This window comes from Schistocerca gregaria, chromosome 2, assembly GCF_023897955.1.
Source record: "Schistocerca gregaria isolate iqSchGreg1 chromosome 2, iqSchGreg1.2, whole genome shotgun sequence".
Taxonomy (NCBI): Eukaryota; Metazoa; Arthropoda; class Insecta; order Orthoptera; family Acrididae; genus Schistocerca; species Schistocerca gregaria.
The window spans coordinates 952,641,721-952,660,152 of record NC_064921.1 but is presented as its reverse complement, the minus strand read 5'-3'; the positions used below and the strand labels follow the sequence as shown (position 1 = coordinate 952,660,152).

The window sequence follows — 18,432 nt, the reverse complement described above, 5'->3', positions numbered from 1 at the left end:
TTTAGACCTATTTCTATGCCATGAGTGTTTGCAAAAGTTATCGAAAAGGCTGTGTATGTAAGGTTAATTGATCATTTTATATCACCCGATTTGCTATCAAATGTACAGTTCGGCTTTAGAAGTCATTTGACAACTGAAAACGCTATATTCTCTTTTCTCTGTGAGGTACTGGGTGGGCTAAACAAAAAGTTTCGAATGCTTGGAGTGTTTTTTGATTTAACAAAGGCATTTGACTGTGTTGATCACACAATATTGCTCCAGAAGTTGGACCATTACGGAATAACGCGAGTAGCACACAATTGGTTCACCTCTTACTTTAGCAACAGGCAGCAAAAGATCATTATTCACAATGTTGATAACGGCTGTGATGTGGGATCTGAGTGGGGTACTGTCAAGTGGGGGGGGTGCCCCAGGGATCAGTGTTGGGGCCGCTCCTGTTCCTTATTTATAATAAGTGATATGCCCTCTAGTATTATGGGTAACTCTAAAATATTTCTGTTTGCTGATGACAATAGCTTGGTAGTAAAGGATGTTGTGTGCAACATTGACTCGGTTTCAAGTAGAGCAGTACATGACCTCAGTTCATGGCTTGTGGAAAATAAACTAACGTTAAATCACAGTAAGACTCAGTTTTTACAGTTCCTAACACACAATTCAACAAAACCTGACGTTTTAATCTCACAGAACGGGCATATGGTTAGTGAAACTGAACAGTTCAAATTCCTAGATGTTCAGATAGATAGTAAACTGTCATGGAAAGCCCACGTTCAGGATCTTGTTCAAAGACTTAATACTGCCATTTTCACTATTCGAACGGTATCGAAAGTGAGTGATATTTCGACATGTAAATTACTCTGCTTTGCTTATTTTCATTCACTTATGCCGTATGGTGTTATGTTTTGGGGTAACTCTTCCCATTCTAGAAGGACATTTTTGGCTCAGAAACAGGCGGTTCAGGCAATAAGTGGTGTGAGTTCACGAACCTCTTTTCGCGAGTCTGGGTATTTTGACACTGGCGTCTCAATATCTATATTCCTTATTGTCGTTTCTTGTTACCAATATTAGTTTATTTCCAACAATAAGCAGCTTTCACTCAGTTAATACTCGGCAGAAATCAAACCTCCATTTGGATCGGACTTCCTTAACTCTTGTGCAAAAAGGTGTGCAGTATACTGCTGCATCCATTTTCAATAAGCTGCCACTCGAATTCAAAAATCTTAGCAGTAATCCACGTGCTTTCACATTGAAACTGAAGAGTTTCCTCATGGGTCACTCCTTCTATTCTGTCAAGGAGTTCCTTGAAAAATTAAGATGATTCTCATTGTATTGCTGATAGCGTTTGCTTAAACTTATGGACTGATTTTCTTTCAGGTTCATGAACATTTATTTTTATCTGTTTTTACTTTTTATGTTGTAAGTTCATGTACTGACACGTTCCATGACCTTGGAGATTTGCTCCTCAATTTGGTCCTACAGAACTTGACATTTAAATAAGTAAATAAATAAATAAATAAATAAAGGTTCTGTGTAAAATATATGGCACAATATATGGTCACCACTATTATAATAGGAAGACTATGCTGAGCAGGACACATGGTCAGAATAGAGAAAGACAGAACATGTAAGAAGATTTTAGATGGCAAGTCTGGAGGCAGACAATATAAGGGACATCCCAGAAAGACATGGGTGGATGGAATTGAAGAAGACATGAAAAAACTGGGTGTCAGAGGATGGAGACGGAAAGCCATGGACAGTATAGAATGGCAGGGTACTGTTGATGCAGGTCAAGGCCCTTCAATGGCTGTAGAACCAAGGAGTAAGTAATTAATAGCTGTGGAGCAGTTGGTGCACCATCATCAACATGTGGAGTATGATTTCTCTCACACAGATAAATAATCGAAGTTGGTTACAAAATTTGTTATTCTCCTCTTAGCTCTGAGTGTATAATTTGATGTTCAATAGTCAAATGGATCTGACTATTGTCTGTAGCAAGCCAGTTTGGTAATGCAGACCTGTTTGCCAGCTCTCTGTCACCATGCTTATGCAAACCTTATCCCCTCCATACTTCACTATCACTCTGCCTCTCTACACAGAAGCATCTTCCCACATGATGTGGACTTTAATGGTGGTTGATTCCTTATCCAATTCTCCATAAATAGTGCCCATGTCATCCAACATGCAGAGTTTATTGTCAGGGCACTGTCTTAGAAGGCCTCCCCTACACCATAGTGTCAGACAATGGATCTCAATTATCTAAAAGAAATTTAGTGATATCTGTAAAAGAAGGGTATTCAGCACATTACCTTGGCAGCAATCCATTGTCAAAGCAATGGTGAAGCAGAGAGTATGACATTTAAGCACCAAATGACAGTATTACATTTAAGCACCAATCAGTGGAGGAAGCCCCATAGAGATAGCACTAACACTGTTTTTCAGTACTTACAAGATGACATCCCTCAACAGGAAGAGCCCAGCAGAGATCTAGTTTGGCTGCCGGCTGGAAATTCTGCTCCATTTGCTGCACCCAGAAGGGAAACTGCCCCAAGTAACATATTCCGTGTCTTCTCGCCCGGCATCCCAGTGTGGGCAAACACTTCTAGGAAAGCACCGGGTCAGAGGACTGCTCTAGTGGCAGCTTCCTAGAGCCACCTTATATGCAACTTAGGTCCACAAATATGATGCCAGGACCAGTTGTGACCAAAGTGGACACGTGTGCCTCCAACACCCTTTCCATGCCACTGATCCATAATGTGCATGCTCCACAGCCACTAGGCTATCTGCTACAGCCAGGATCATCAACTGAGGCAAAACTGAGTACTGCCACACTTTGCTGTACCTAAGCATCATATAGACTGAACCCAGACTGTCAGATGCAGGCCAACAAAATTTAGTGCCAGCCACTAGGCTATCTGCTGCAGCCAGGATCATCAACTGAGGCAAAACTGAGTACTGCCACACTTTGCTGTACCTAAGCATCATATAGACTGAACCCAGACTGTCAGATGCAGGCCAACAAAATTTAGTGCCAGCCACTAGGCTATCTGCTGCAGCCAGGATCATCAACTGAGGCAAAACTGAGTACTGCCACACTTTGCTGTACCTAAGCATCATATAGACCGAACCCAGACTGTCAGATGCAGGCCAACAAAATTTAGTGCCAGGGAATGGCTGATCCACTGACACCAGAGCAAGCACTCTGCCCTCCCAGCAACCCAGATGGCACCATTCAGGTTACTTCTGATCTATACACCAAAACCCAAAGAGAGGGATATGGCATCAAACGCTCATACTGATATTTCGCAAGAGGTTGACCACTGGCCCTAGTGGAGTGGACCGCACTACATTTGGTGGGTATCCCCTGGAGCATCATGCTGCCATTAAAAGCCATCATAGCAGTCTGAGCTTTTCACTTGTTCATCACTCATCTAGAAGCCCTCTGCTAGGCTATTATATAGATGATGGTTCCAGCAAATAGGGGAAACTTATAAGAAATGGGGATAGAAACAGTGTTTGGTAACAGAAATGGCAAGACTGAAACAGTACTCAAGGAAGAGTATTCTTGAGATCATAATTAGAAAAGAATGTCCCTTCATAATGCACTTGAATATAAATGGTATAAGTGCTGACTTTTCAAACAAAAGTCATAAAGTGGATGAATTACAAATTACTCTATCTGAACATAGAAATTTCAAAATTATTTGCCTCAATGAACATTGACTACATCTGACAATACTAAAAGGATTATAAAATTGAAAATTTCAAATTAGGCAACAGCTTTTATAGACGAGAGAAATCACACAAAGGCTCTTACAGAATTACTCATTCTGATATGTTGTTGTTGTTGTGGTTTTCAGTCCTGAGACTGGTTTTGATGCAGCTCTCCAAGCTACTCTACCCTGTGCAAGCTGCTTCATCTCCCAGTACCTACTGCAACCTACGTCCTTCTGGATCTGCTTACTGTATTCATCTCTTGGTCTCCCTCTACGATTTTTACCCTCCACGGTGCCCTCCAATACTAAGTTGGTGATCCCTTGATGCCTCAGAACATGTCCTACCAACCGATCCCTTCTTCTGGTCAAGTTGTACCACAAACTTCTCTTCTCCCCAATCCTATTCAATACTTCCTCATTAGCTATGTGATCTACCCATTTAATCTTCAGCATTCTTCTGTAGCACCACATTTCGAAAGCTTCTATTCTCTTCTTGTTCAAACTATTTATCGTCCATGTTTCACTTCCATACATGGCTGCACTCCATGCAAATACTTTCAGAAATGACTTCCTGACACTTAAATCTATACTCGATGTGAACAAATTTCTCTTTTTCAGAAACACTTTCCTTGCCATTGCCAGTCTACATTTTATATCCTCTCTACTTCGACCATCATCAGTTATTTTGCTCCCCAAATAGCAAAACTCCTTTACTACTTTAAGTGTCTCATTTCCTAATCTAATACCCTCAACATCACCCGACTTAATTCGACTACATTCCATTATCCTCGTTTTGCTTTTGTTGATGTTCATTTTATATCCTCCTTTCAAGACACTATCCATTCCGTTCAACTGCTCTTCCAAGTCCTTTGCTGTCTCTGACAGAATTACAATGTCATCGGCAAACCTCAAAGTTTTTATTTCTTCTCCATGGATTTTAATACCTACTCCAAATTTTTCTTTTGTTTCCTTTACTGCTTGCTCAATATACAGATTGAATAACATCGGGGAGAGACTACAACCTTGTCTCACTCCCTTCACAACCACTGCTTCCCTTTCATGCCCCTCGACTCTTATAACTGCCATCTGGTTTCTGTACAAATTGTAAATAGCCTTTCGTTCCCTGTATTTTACCCCTGCCACCTTCAGAATTTGAAAGAGAGTATTCTAGTCAACATTGTCAAAAGCTTTCTCTAAGTCTACAAACGCTAGAAACGTAGGTTTGCCTTTCCTTAATCTTTCTTCTAAGATAAGTCGTAGGGTCAGTATTGCCTCACATGTTCCAACATTTATACGGAAGCCAAACTGATCTTCCCCGAGGTCAGCTTCTACTAGTTTTTCCATTCGTCTGTAAAGAATTCGTTTTAGTATTTTGTAGCTGTGACTTATTAAACTGATAGTTCGGTATATTTCACATCTGTCAACACCTGCTGTCTTTGGGATTGGAATTATTATATTCTTCTTGAAGTCTGAGGGTATTTCGCCTGTCTCATACATCTTGCTCACCAGACGGTAGAGTTTTGTAAGGACTGGCTCTCCCGAGGCCGTCAGTAGTTCCAATGGAATGTTGTCTACTCCAGGGGGCCTTGTTTCGACTCAGGTCTTTCAGTGCTCTGTCAGACTCTACACGCAGTATCATATCTCCCATTTCATCTTCATCTACATCCTCTTCCAATTCCATAATATTGTCCTCAAGTATATCGCCTTTGTATAGACCCTCTAAATACTCCTTCCACCTTTCTGCTTTATCTTCTTTGCTTAGAACTGGGTTTCCATCCGAGCTCTTGATACAAGTGGTTCTCCTATCTCCAAAGGTCTCTTTAATTTTCCTGTAGGCAGTATCTATCTTACCCCTAGTGAGATAAGCCTCTACATACTTACATTTGTCCTCTAGCCATCCCTGCTTAGCCATTTTGCACTTCCTGTCGATCTCATTTTTGAGACGTCTGTATTCCTTTTTGCCTGCTTCATTTACTGCATTTTTATATTTTCTCCTTTCATCAATTAAATTCAATATTTCTTCTGTCACCCGAGGATTTCTACTAGCCCTCGTCTTTTTACCTACTTGATCCTCTGCTGCCTTCACTACTTCATTCCTCAAAGCTACCCATTCTTCTTCTACTGTATTTCTTTCCCCCATTCTACATCTACATCTACATCCATACTCTGCAAGCCACCTGACGGTGTGTGACGGAGGGTACCCTGAGTACCTCTATCGGTTCTCCCTTCTATTCCAGTCTCGTATTGTACGTGGAAAGAAGGATTGTCGGTATGCTTCTGTGTGGGCTCTAATCTCTCTGATTTTATCCTCATGGTCTCTTCGCGAGATATACGTAGGAGGGAGCAATATACTGCTTGACTCTTCGGTGAAGGTATGTTCTCGAAACTTTAACAAAAGCCCGTACCGAGCTACTGAGCGTCTCTCCTGCAGAGTCTTCCACTGGAGTTTATCTATCATCTCCGTAACGCTTTCGCAATTACTAAATGATCCTGTAACGAAGCGTAATGCTCTCCGTTGGATCTTCTCTATCTCTTCTATCAACCCTACCTGGTGCGGATCCCACACTGCTGAGCAGTATTCAAGCATTGGGCGAACAAGCGTACTGTAACCTACTTCCTTTGTTGTCGGATTGCATTTCCTTAGGATTCTTCCAATGAATCTCAGTCTGGCATCTGCTTTACCGACAATCAGCTTTATATGATCATTCCATTTTAAATCACTCCTAATGAGTACTCCCAGATAATTTATGGAATTAACTGCTTCCAGTTGCTGACCTGCTATTTTGTAGCTAAATGATAAGGGACCTATCTTTCTATGTATTCGCATCACATTACACTTGTCTACATTGAGATTCAATTGCCATTCCGTGCACCATGCGTCAATTCGCTGCAAATCCTCCTGCATTTCAGCACAATTTTCCATTGTTGCAACCTCTCGATACACCACAGTATCATCTGCAAAAAGCCTCAGTGAACTTCCGATGTCATCCACCAGGTCATTTATGTATATTGTGAATAGCAACGGTCCTATGACACTCCCCTGCGGCACACCTGAAATCACTCTTACTTCGGAAGACTTCTCTACATTGAGAATGACATGCTGCGTTCTGTTATCTAGGAACCCTTCAATCCATATGCTCTTACTTTGTTCATTAAACGACTGTGGGGAACTGTGTCAAACGCCTTGCGGAAGTCAAGAAACACGGCATCTACCTGTGAACCCGTGTCTAAGGCCCTCTGAGTCTCGTGGACGAATAGCGCGAGCTGGGTTTCACACGACCGTCTTTTTCGAAACCCATGCTGATTCCTACAGAGTAGATTTCTAGTCTCCAGAAAAGACATTATACTCGAACATAATACGTGTTCCAAAATTCTGCAACTGATCGACGTTAGAGATATAGGTCTATAGTTCTGCACATCTGCTCGACGTCCCTTCTTGAAAACGGGGATGACCTGTGCCCTTTTCCAATCCTTTGGAACACTTCGCTCTTCTAGAGACCTACGGTACACCGCTGCAAGAAGGGGGGCAAGTTCCTTCGCGTACTCTGTGTAAAATCGAACTGGTATTCCATCAGGACCAGCGGCCTTTCCTCTTTTGAGCGATTTTAATTGTTTCTCTATCCCTCTGTCGTCTACTTTGATATCTACCATTTTGTCAACTGTGCGACAATCTAGAGAAGGAAGCACAGTGCAGTCTTCCTCTGTGAAACAGCTTAGGAAGAAGACATTTAGTAATTCGGCCTTTAGTCTGTCATCCTCTGTTTCTGTACCATTTTGGTCACAGAGTGTCTGGACATTTTGTTTGGACATTTTGTTTTGATCCACCTACCGCTTTGACATAGGACCAAAATTTCTTAGGATTTTCTGCCAAGTCAATTGCTCCCTTATGCTCTCTCTGAAACTCTGTACAACCTCTGGTTCTTTCAGTTTATCCAGGTTGCATCTCCTTAAATTCCCACCGTTTTGCAGTTTCTTCAGTTTTAATCTACAGGTCATAACCAATAGATTGTGGTCAGAGTCCACATCTGCCCCTGGAAATGTCTTACAATTTAAAACCTGGTTCCTAAATCTCTGTCTTACCATTATATAATCTATCTGATACCTTTTAGTATCTCCAGGGTTCTTCCATGTATACAGCCTTCTTTTATGATTCTTGAACCATGTGTTACCTATGATTAAGTTGTGCTCTGTGCAAAATTCTACCAGGCAGCTTCCTCTTTCATTTCTTTGCCCCAGTCCATATTCACCTACTACGTTTCCTTCTCTCCCTTTCCCTACTACCGAATTCCAGTCACCCATGACTATTAAATTTTCATCTCCCTTCACTATCTGAATAATTTCTTTTATTTGATCATACATTTCTTCAATTTCTTCGTCATCTGCAGACCTAGTTGGCATATAAACTTGTACTACTGTAGTAGGTGTGGGCTTCGTATCTATCTTTGCCACAATAATGCGTTCACTATGCTGTTTGTAGTAGCTTACTTGCATTCCTATTTTCCTATTCATTATTAAAGCTACTCCTGCATTACCCCTATTTGATTTTGTGTTTATAACCCTGTAGTCAACTGACCAGAAGTCTTGTTCCTCCTGCCACCGAACTTCACTAATTCCCAATATATCTAACTTTAACTTATCCATTTCCCTTTTTAAATTTTCTAACCTACCTGCCCGATTAAGGGATCTGACATTCCACGCTCCGATCCGTAGAACGCCAGTTTTCTTTCTCCTGATAACGACATCCTCTTGAGTAGTCCCCGCCCGGAGATCCGAATGGGGGACTATTTTACCTCCGGAATATTTTACCCAAGCGGACGCCATCATCATTTAATCATACAGTAAAGCTGCATGCCCTCGGGAAAGATTACGGCCATAGTTTCCCCTTGCTTTCAGCCGTTTGCAGTACCAGCACAGCAAGGCCGTTTTGGTTAGTGTTACAAGGCCAGATCAGTCAATCATCCAGACTGTTGCCCCTGCAACTACTGAAAAGGCTGCTGCCCCTCTTCAGGAACCACATGTTTGTCTGGCCTCTCAACAGATACCCCTCCGTTGTGGTTGCACCTACAGTACGGCTATCTGTATCGCTGAGGCACGCAAGCCTCCCCACCCACGGCAAGGTCCATGGTTCATGGGGGAGGCATTCTGATATAAAATATGAAATAAGAAATGATTTTAATCATTTGAATGAAGAGTGTATATTTGAAAGCTGCTGTATCGAGTTGTTGTTGTTGTTGTGATATTCAGTCCCAGGACTGGTTTGATGGAGCTCTGCATGCTACTGTATCCTCTGCAAGCTTCTTCATCTCCCAGTACCTACTGCAACCTACATCCTTCTGAATCTGCTTAGTGTATTCATCTCTTGGTCTCCCTCTACGATTTTTACTCTCCTGCCCTCCAATACTAAATTGGTGGTCCCTTGATGCCTCAGAACATGTTCTACCAACTGATTCCTTCTTATAGTTAAGCTGTGCCAAAAATTTCTCTTCTCCCCAATTCTATTAAATACCTCCTCATTAGTTATGTGATCTACCCATGTAATCTTCAGCATTCTTCTGTAGCACCACATTTCAAAAGCTTCTATTCTCTTCTTGTCCAAACTATTTATTGTCTATGTTTCATTTCCATACTGGCTATACTCCATACAAATACTTTCATAAATTGCTTCCTGACACTTAAATCTATACTTGATCTTAACAAATTTCTCTTCTTCAGAAACGCTTTCCTTGCCATTGCTAGTCAACATTTTATATCCTCTCTATTTCGACCATCATCAGTTATTTTCCTCCCCAAACAGCAAAACACATTTACTACTTTAAGTGTCTCATTTCCTAATCTAATTCCCTCAGCAGCACCCGACTTAATTCGACTACATTCCATCGAGTTGAGAGATCTAAATGTTATAGTAGTTTCTATTTATATAGTACCAGATAAAGCTACAAGTGAAGCTTTTCTGGTGAAATTTCATTGCCTGCTCGAAAAACTCAGTAAAGAAAAAAGGAAAAAGATAGTAATAGCTGCTGATTTCAATATTAATAACATAGGTGGAAGCAGCGCCGTGTCCAAATTCGCTGACTTAATAAAAACAAAACTTCAAAATAAACTTCATGCAACCCACTAGAGTAAATGCACAGTCAACTACGTGTATTGATAAAATTCTAATAAATTATGCATTTGAGGATGTTTATAAATTTTGCATAGATTCAGGAATCTCTGGCCACTCTTCATTATTCATTGCATTAACAAAAATTAAGAAAGAAATTTCAAAGCCATATGAAAAAACATCTTCTAATGTTGAAGACACACACATATTCACATTAGTACAACTCTCACACATATGACCAATGTTTCAGGGCGGTGGGGTAAGGTCAGGGATGGAGGAGGGTGTAGTGCTGCTTGTGGGAGTGGGAGCATGTCGAGACATGGTGGGGACAGGGTAGGGCTGCTAGATGCAGTCGCGAAGTTTGGAGGAGTGGGGGGGGGGGGGGGGGGGGGGGAGGAGGAGCATGAAAGAAGAGATGTAGATAAGTGAGAAAAAAAGAAAACAGACTAATGGGCAAATTGGTGGAATAGAAGGCTATGTAGTACTGGAGTGGGAGCAGGGAAGGGATAGGTGGGTAAAGGACAGAAGTAAGGAAGTTTGCAGCCAGGGGAGGGGGGGGGGGGGATTACAGGAATGCAGGATATATTGCAGGGAGAGTTACCACCTGCGCCAGTCAGAAACACTAGCATTGATAGGAAGTATCCAGATGGCACAGGCTGTGAAGCAGGGTTATGAGCCATGAGACAAGGAGTTGGGAGCAGTGGTGGAGTAGGGATGGACAAAGATATTGCGTAGGTTCGATTTGTGGCAGAATATTGCTGTGGGAGGGAGGAGTTGATAGCATAGTAGGTAAGATATTACTTATTTCAGGTCATGATGAGAGATAGTCAGAACCCCAGCAGAGAATGCGATTCAGTTGATACAGTCCCGAATGGTAATGTATCATGAGGTGAGTCCTGTATACCCTCCCACCACCACTACCACCATTTCTTCCTCCAGTCCAGTCACAAGCACCATCTCTCCCATCAAAAGGAGAGCCACCTGTGAAAGCAGTCATGTGACTACAAACTAAGCTACAACCACTGTGTTGCATTCTACATGGGAATGACAGCCAACATGAATAGCTCCTGACAAACTGTGGCCAAGAGACAGCTGGACCACCCAGTTGCTGAACATGCTGCCCAATCCAACATGCTTCACTTCAGTGACTGCTTCACAGCCTGTGCCATCTAGATACTTCCTACCAAAACCAGCGTTTCTGATCTGCGTAGTTCGGAACTTTCCTAAAAATATATCTTATGCTCCTGTAAACCCCGTGGCCTCAACTGTCACTAATCCTTGTCCTTCACTCACCTATCCCCCTGCCTGCTCCCACTCGGCATTGGACAACCTTATACCAACACACCCACTAGTCCATCTCTTTTTTTACCCTCCTGTACTTGTATCTCCTTTCCCAGCTCTCCTGCCGTCCCCTAAAATGTCACAACTGCACCTAGCAGCTCTATCCTTTTCCCACCACATCCCTGCATGTTCCAAAAAACAGCACTACACCCTCCCCAACCCCTACCCTGCTATCCCTCCCCCTCTCTTCACCAACCTCCTCCTTAACCCACACCACCCAAATTGCTTCTTCTATCAGGCTCAGTTGCTCACAGTCCAGCCACATTGGCCAGAGACAGTGGTCATGTGTTTGCAAATTCTGCTTGCATCAATGTGTGCATGTTTTCTATGTTAGAAGGCCTTCTGGCTGAGAGCTCACATGTGTAGCACTCCTTTTGTTGTGTTTGTCTGCAACTCAACATCTCCTCCATATGACATGCAGCAATCTATCCTTTTCATAGTAGTTTCCTTAGGTTTCATATTAGTGCAACAACTTGCTATAATAAATTTTTATGTGCTCAAGAGTTCTGTGCCACTTGCCACGCACAATATGCAATCATTCTCTTACATCGAGAAGGTACACTTGTAAATTTCTGTATCAGTAAAACTGAAGTCTCACATGTTCCTCTCAATGATCACTTTGTTCTGCAGAATGCTGCATCCTGGATAAATATTGTGCTAACATGAGCAAATTATAATACTATGTTCATTACATATTTTCTGGGTTTGTTGGAGACTGCCATACTGTCATTACAGCAGTTATAGAGAATTCCCTCCCCTCCTCACCCTGAAATCCTTCTGACCATCTCCCATATCATTACAGTTTTATTTAAAAGTTTTATGGAATTTATGAACTCACACGATTTCTCCTGTTTTATAATTCTGGGAAGTTTTGTTCTTCCTACTGAAAGGACTGCAATATTCTCTGCACTCTGCATTTGCACCCTTACAGTATCTTGCTTCTGCCACTGTTTGCAGACATTGTACATCTACATCTACATACATACTCTGTAAGCCACTGTACGGTGCTTAGCAGAGGGTACTTTGTACCACTACTAGTCATTTCCTTTCCAAAAATGTTTCTGTATGAGCCCTAATTTCTCAAATCTAATCTTTGTGGCCCTTGCATGTGTTGTATGTTGACTGCAGTAGGATTGTTCTGCTGTCAGCTCCAAATGCCAGTTCTCTAAATTTTTTCAATAGTGTTCCTCAAAAAGAATATTGCCTTCTCTCCAGGGATTGCCATTTGAGTTCTTGAAGCACCTCCATAACACTTGCATGCTGATCGAAACTTCCAGTAGAAAACCTAGTAGCTCACCTCTGAATTGCTTCAATGTCTTTTTTCAGTCAGACCTGGTGCGGATCCCAAACACTCAAGCAGTACTCAAGAATAGGTCGCACTAGTGTCCTATATGTGGTCTCCTTCACAGATGAACCACACTTTCCTAAAATCCTCCCATATACCAAAGTCAACCATTCATCTTCCCTTTCACATCTCTCATATGCTCATTATTCGATTTCATGTCACCTTGCAACATTACATTCAGGTATTTAAATGGCATGATTGTGTCAAGCAGGACACTACTACTGCTGTATCCAAACATTATGGGTTTGTTTTGTTTTTCCTACTCATCTGCATTAACGTACACTTTTCTACACCTAGAGCCACATATTATTCATCACACCGACTAGAAATTTTGTCTAAGTCATCTTGTATCAAACTACAGCCACTATCTTTGACACCTTCCCGTACACCACAGCATCATCAGCAAACAACCACAGATTGCTACTCAATCTGTCTGCCATATCATTTATGTATATAGAAAATAACAGTGGTCCTATTATACTTCTCTGGAGCACTCCTGACAATATCCTTGTCTCTGATGAACACTCACCATCAAGGACAAAATACTGGGTTTTGTTACTTAAGAAGTCTTCAGGCAACTTAATATCTGTGAACTTATTCCATTTGCTTGTACCTTCTCTAACAGCCTGCAATGGGGCACCATGTCAAACACTTTCTGGAAATCTAGGAACATGGAATTTGTCTGTTGCCCTTCATTCATAGTTTATCGAATTTCATGTGAGAAAAGGGCAAACCGAGTTTAACATGAGCAATGCTTTCTAAAATCACCAATGACAGCCAGTCTTTAATGTTGGTATAAAGCAGTAAAATTCTTCAGTAACAATAAGGATCATGTTCACAATATGTTGCGTTCAGTTCTGGTTGGCGTTTTGATGTACCATCACAGTCAACTGGCTACACAGTGACCAGTTCACATAAGTAAGTGTACCACCACTAGAGGTGTTGGCATTTAGTACTATCCAGAAATTAAGTGTAATATATGGAATGTTATGTGTGTAAGAAGTATTCTCATACCAAAATATCCACAAGACATCTGAAGATGGGAATTTATAATACATATATCATTAATCTAATGTAATATGAATATTTTAAATAGAATACAGCTGAGTGGAAATTTACACAGCATACGAATGAAAAAGCACATGAATGAAAAATGCACATGAAAGCCCATCAGATCAATTTGCAATGATATTCTACAAAATTTCCCACACTGTTTTTCAATATATCACAACATATTAATACTTAAAATAAAGGATAGTTAATCACATGATAATCACTCACCCATAGTAGACTGATGTATGATCCATAGATACATGTAACAGTAAACAGTGGTCACTATCTTTTGAGCTCTGGCTCTTCTTCTAGAAGAAAGCACACATATTCACACACACACAGTGCAAATGTGTGTACTTCGTACTAGAAGAAGAGCCAGAGCTCCAAAGCTAGTGAACACTGTTTGCTGTTATGTGTGTCCATGCGCCACACGTCAATCTGCCATAGGTGGCTGGTTGCTTTTCCCTTATTTTACGTGTTTTTCCATCCAGAAATTTCCTTTGTTGCTTCACTACATGTAACTCTTTTACAAATATAAAGTCGTTGAATGAATTTATGTATGTACATAATATTTTGAATAGTAGTGTAATCCTGATAAGAACTCTGGGAACTTACCAGTTTTAACATTCTTAATTACATCACCAACTCCACCAATGTGGTCATGATGCCAATGTGTAATTATAATGTGTTCAAGATGTGCATTCTCATCGTTTAATACTGACTTCAAATTTTCAATATACTCTGGAATATTAGGATCTCCAGTGTCTAACAAAATGCGCCTGAAATAGAATTGTATATTGAGAAATATCACATTTCAAGAAAACAAGAAAATAAAATAAAATAAATATTGTTTATGAAACAGCTTTTATTAACAGAATCAGCTGTAAGAACTACTAGTATGTATTGTAAAATTCAAAAATCTTTTCGAGACAAGGATTCTAACCCAGGTCACCTGAACCAATCAGGCCAACCAAGCTCTCCTCCAGGACTGACTTAGCTCCCATCTTTTACTTCTGAACATTACACCCAATTAGTCCTCCAATAAGTATGTGAGAACAGTTGCATTTTTGGAATGGTTCTGGTTGGAGAGGGGAGGGGAGGGGACAAGGGATGTTAATGTAATATAAGCAGTGAAATCAATTACACTTAAAATTCACTTAAAATAATTTTGTGATGAATATTTCAGAAACGGTGGTACGAATCAGCCATAAGCTTGACATTGTTCTTTCTTTTTTGAGCACTACATCCTCACTGTGTTGCTTGTTTTGAAGATACAGGGTTTCCAGCAAAGAAGTCCTTGATTTCAAAGTTGAATATCTCAAAAACGACTGTTAGATGAGTGCAACAAAAGGTACGTTTATTGTGAAAGCTGTAGAAATTTTGTATAAAAGTTGTAAAGAAGTTTCGAAATAGCTCTAAAAGCTGCTAACAGGTGGTACTGCATGTTGTGCATATCATACACTATTAGTGTCCATAATTTAAATTGTCCTCTGCAAACAGTCTTTGCAACCATATCATAATCTTTCTGAAATGTACACCACTCAAACAAACAATGAAATTTGCCATTACATCCTGTAGTGTCTAAACGGAAACAGGTGCACATGCCACACAGACTGCTGATTCAAGCTTCATCTAACGTGGTGGGATGGTTCTGTGAAAAATTTAACTTCAGTCCCCTAGTAAAATTTCGAAATCTTGATGCTCACTTCATCATGGGAAACTTCAAGAGCCACAGTAGTGTTTGGGGTTGTTATGATGTTGTTGGTGATGAAGATGATGTACATGGAGAGAGGAGGTACTGAGGTGGGCCGACTGCAGAAGATAAACTCTCTTACATGAATGCAAGTTACCACCTTCATTTAACAATGGCTGCTGGGAAAGGGGACATAACCCTGACCTGCTTTTCATCAGCGACACTATTTCTCAACAGTTTGTGAAGAGCATATCATCACCTACACCCGGCATCCAATGGAGGTCAATTTGCTGTTAAGTGTTTGTAGCTGACAAACCACAGGTGATCCCATTCCATAGGTGGTTCATCTTTAAGAAGGCCAATGGGAGGAGTTTTGTGGAAATTCTGGATGAAGCAACACTAAGCATCAAACCTGTGCCAGATTTCTTTGATTGTTTTGTAGATGCTGTGAAGAGGTACTCTCATGCCTCAATCCCGAGAAGCTACCATACAACATACATTCTGGGTGTGAACAAAGAATTAACATAAATTCTGCAAGAATACCTTAGACTGTTTGATGAAGACAAGTCCAGTACAGATACAGTAAAATCAGGACAGACACTATCCCAGGAAATGGTGAAAGCCAAATAAAATCGATGGGCTGGAACAGTATAGAATACTGACTCATGTAAGAGTAGCAGAAAAGCTTTGCAAGTGCTCAAACGACTCAGTAATGACCCTACTATTCCCAAAGTAAGATCCAAAGCTACCCCAAATGCAGATGACCACCAGGTGGTGATGAATGGGTAAATTTAAGGAAGAAAGAAAAAGTAGGCATAACCCAGCAACATTCACAAACAAATGTGCTCTCTGATAAGTTTACTTTGGAAGAACTGAAAGTTGCTACTAAAAAGTGTAAATCTGGTAAGGGGCCAGCACTTAATGATTTATTGATAGAGCAGATGAAGCATTTTGGGCCTGTGATTATGAGATGGCTACTGCAATTCTATAATAACTGTCTAGCATGACAGCACAGTTATAAAATCTGGAGAAAGGCAAGCCAGCTTGTGATGGCAAGAATTTTTGCCCTATATATCTCTTTTGTGTCACCTTTATAAAAGCCTTGAAAGAATGTTCCTTATTCATCTCAGCCCTGTCACCAAGAGACAATTGATACCATAGCAAGCTGGATGTAGACCAAATAAAAATTGTACCACACAAATCCTCAATCTGACACAGAATAGTTAGGACGGTTTTGACTGTGATTTGGTTACAGGAGCAGTACTCAGGGATCTCTCCACAGCTTATGGTACTATGGAGCAGAATATCATGTTCGCAAAGTGTATCAATTAATGATAGATTACAACTTTACCAGCTTCATAGGGAAACTCCTTCAGAACCATAGATTTTATGTCAAACTAGATGGCAAGAAAGGTAAACAGAGAATTTAAAAAAAAAGAAGAAAAAAAAATGGTCTGCTCCAAAGTAGCGTCCTAGCACCAACCTCGCTCAGCAACTATCATAAAGATCAGCCACAACCTCTTAACACAAGAAGCTTCATCTATGCAAATGATCTGGCACTAATATCTCAAGCCAAAGATTTTGAAACAATAGATGGTGGTGGTGGCTAGTGTTTAACGTCCCGTCGACAACGAGGTTATTAGAGACAGAGCGCAAGCTCGGGTTAGGGAAGGAAATCGGCCGTGCCCTTTCAAAGGAACCAACCTGGCATTTGCCTGAAACGATTTAGGGAAATCACGGAAAACCTAAATCAGGATGGCTGGAGACGGGATTGAACCATCGTCCTCCCGAATGCGAGTCCAGTGTGCTAACCACTGCGCCACCTCGCTCAGTTGAAACAGTAGAGAGACATCTAACAAAAGGGCTTCACACTCTTGTGGTTTGTTACCAAAATAACTATCTGAAACCGAGTCTGGTTAAAACTCAAGTATCTGCTTTTCATCTATGAAACAAAGAAGCCTACAGAAAATTTAAAATTGTATGGGATGGCATGGAGCTGGAGCACTGCCATAACCCAAACTATCTGGGTGTCACAATGGACCATGCTCTGAATTTAGTAAGTGTTGCCTAAACACGAAACAAAAACTATCTACCTACAATAACTTCATCAGAAAGCTGACAAGTAGTGGATGGAGTGTCCAACCAATAGTACACAGAACATTGGCACTTGCATTATGTTACTCTCGCACTGAACACACCTACTTTGTTTGGTACAGTTCTTTTCATGCCAGGCATGTGGATGTTGCCCTCAACAAGACATGAAGAATAACATCAGGATGCTAATGGGCAATGCATACCTATAAACTCTACAGCCTGGTCAGGATAGCTTCACCAGATATAAGACGGGAAGTTGCCACAAACACCTGAGAGATGCAAAGTGGAACTAAAGGCTGCTCACCTACTGTGTGCACAACAACCTCCCCAAAGTAGGCTGAAATATGGGAAGAGCTTTCTAAAAGCTTCTGTCAATGGCAGTGCATCACTGTTAATGGCATGACAAACCTGTGGACAACTAGAAATGTGCAGATGCTACCCCCCCCCCCCCCCCCCCCCTCCAGCAGATAAAAATCAGCAATAGAAAATGTGGAAGTACTGCAACAGATTAAGAATTGGGGTGGGCAGAACAAACGATAATATGGTCAAATGGAGCTATCTTGGTGACCCATCAACTTTATGGAAATGTGGAACAGAACAAACCACCAAGCACTTGTACAATTGTCCTCAGTGCCCAGTTTACACTGGAGGACCTATTATGGGCCAGGGAGAATGTCATTGAGGTTGCTAATTTTTGGTCTGATTACATTTAGCTTTTGTAATCTGTTTATAAGTAACTATTATATCACTAATTGCCTCACAGTGTATCTATATTTTCATTTTATGTACTAATTTAGTATATTTTGTCTGTTTTTCTCTATTTTGTATGCATACTTATGACACGAATAAATAAATTTACACATGCAAGAAGAAAGGTAAAGTACTTTAAATTTTTGAGCTAGGGTATACACAGAGTATAGAAAATGAGTTATAAGTAAAGAAGAACTAACAACTAAGATTAAAATTCCAGATGACTCCTAATTGACTCTCAGAAGTTGACACATCAAGAATGATAGCTGAACAAAAAAGGTATCACAGGTTACATATAGAAATAAAATATACAAAAGCATGAATTAAAAAAAATAACAGGGGAATA

General features: G+C 40.8%; 1 protein-coding gene across 2 annotated transcripts in view; it reads right to left on the bottom strand.

Annotated features, from left to right (window-relative positions):
• The window catches only part of LOC126335426 (endoribonuclease LACTB2), an 81,658-nt gene that overhangs the window by 30,252 nt on the left and 32,974 nt on the right, over positions 1–18,432 (bottom strand). For both annotated transcript variants that reach the window (XM_049998703.1, XM_049998704.1), the window contains exon 2: positions 14,165–14,328. In XM_049998703.1, the coding sequence (XP_049854660.1) occupies positions 14,165–14,328 (164 nt within the window). The remainder of the gene's footprint in view (positions 1–14,164; positions 14,329–18,432) is intronic.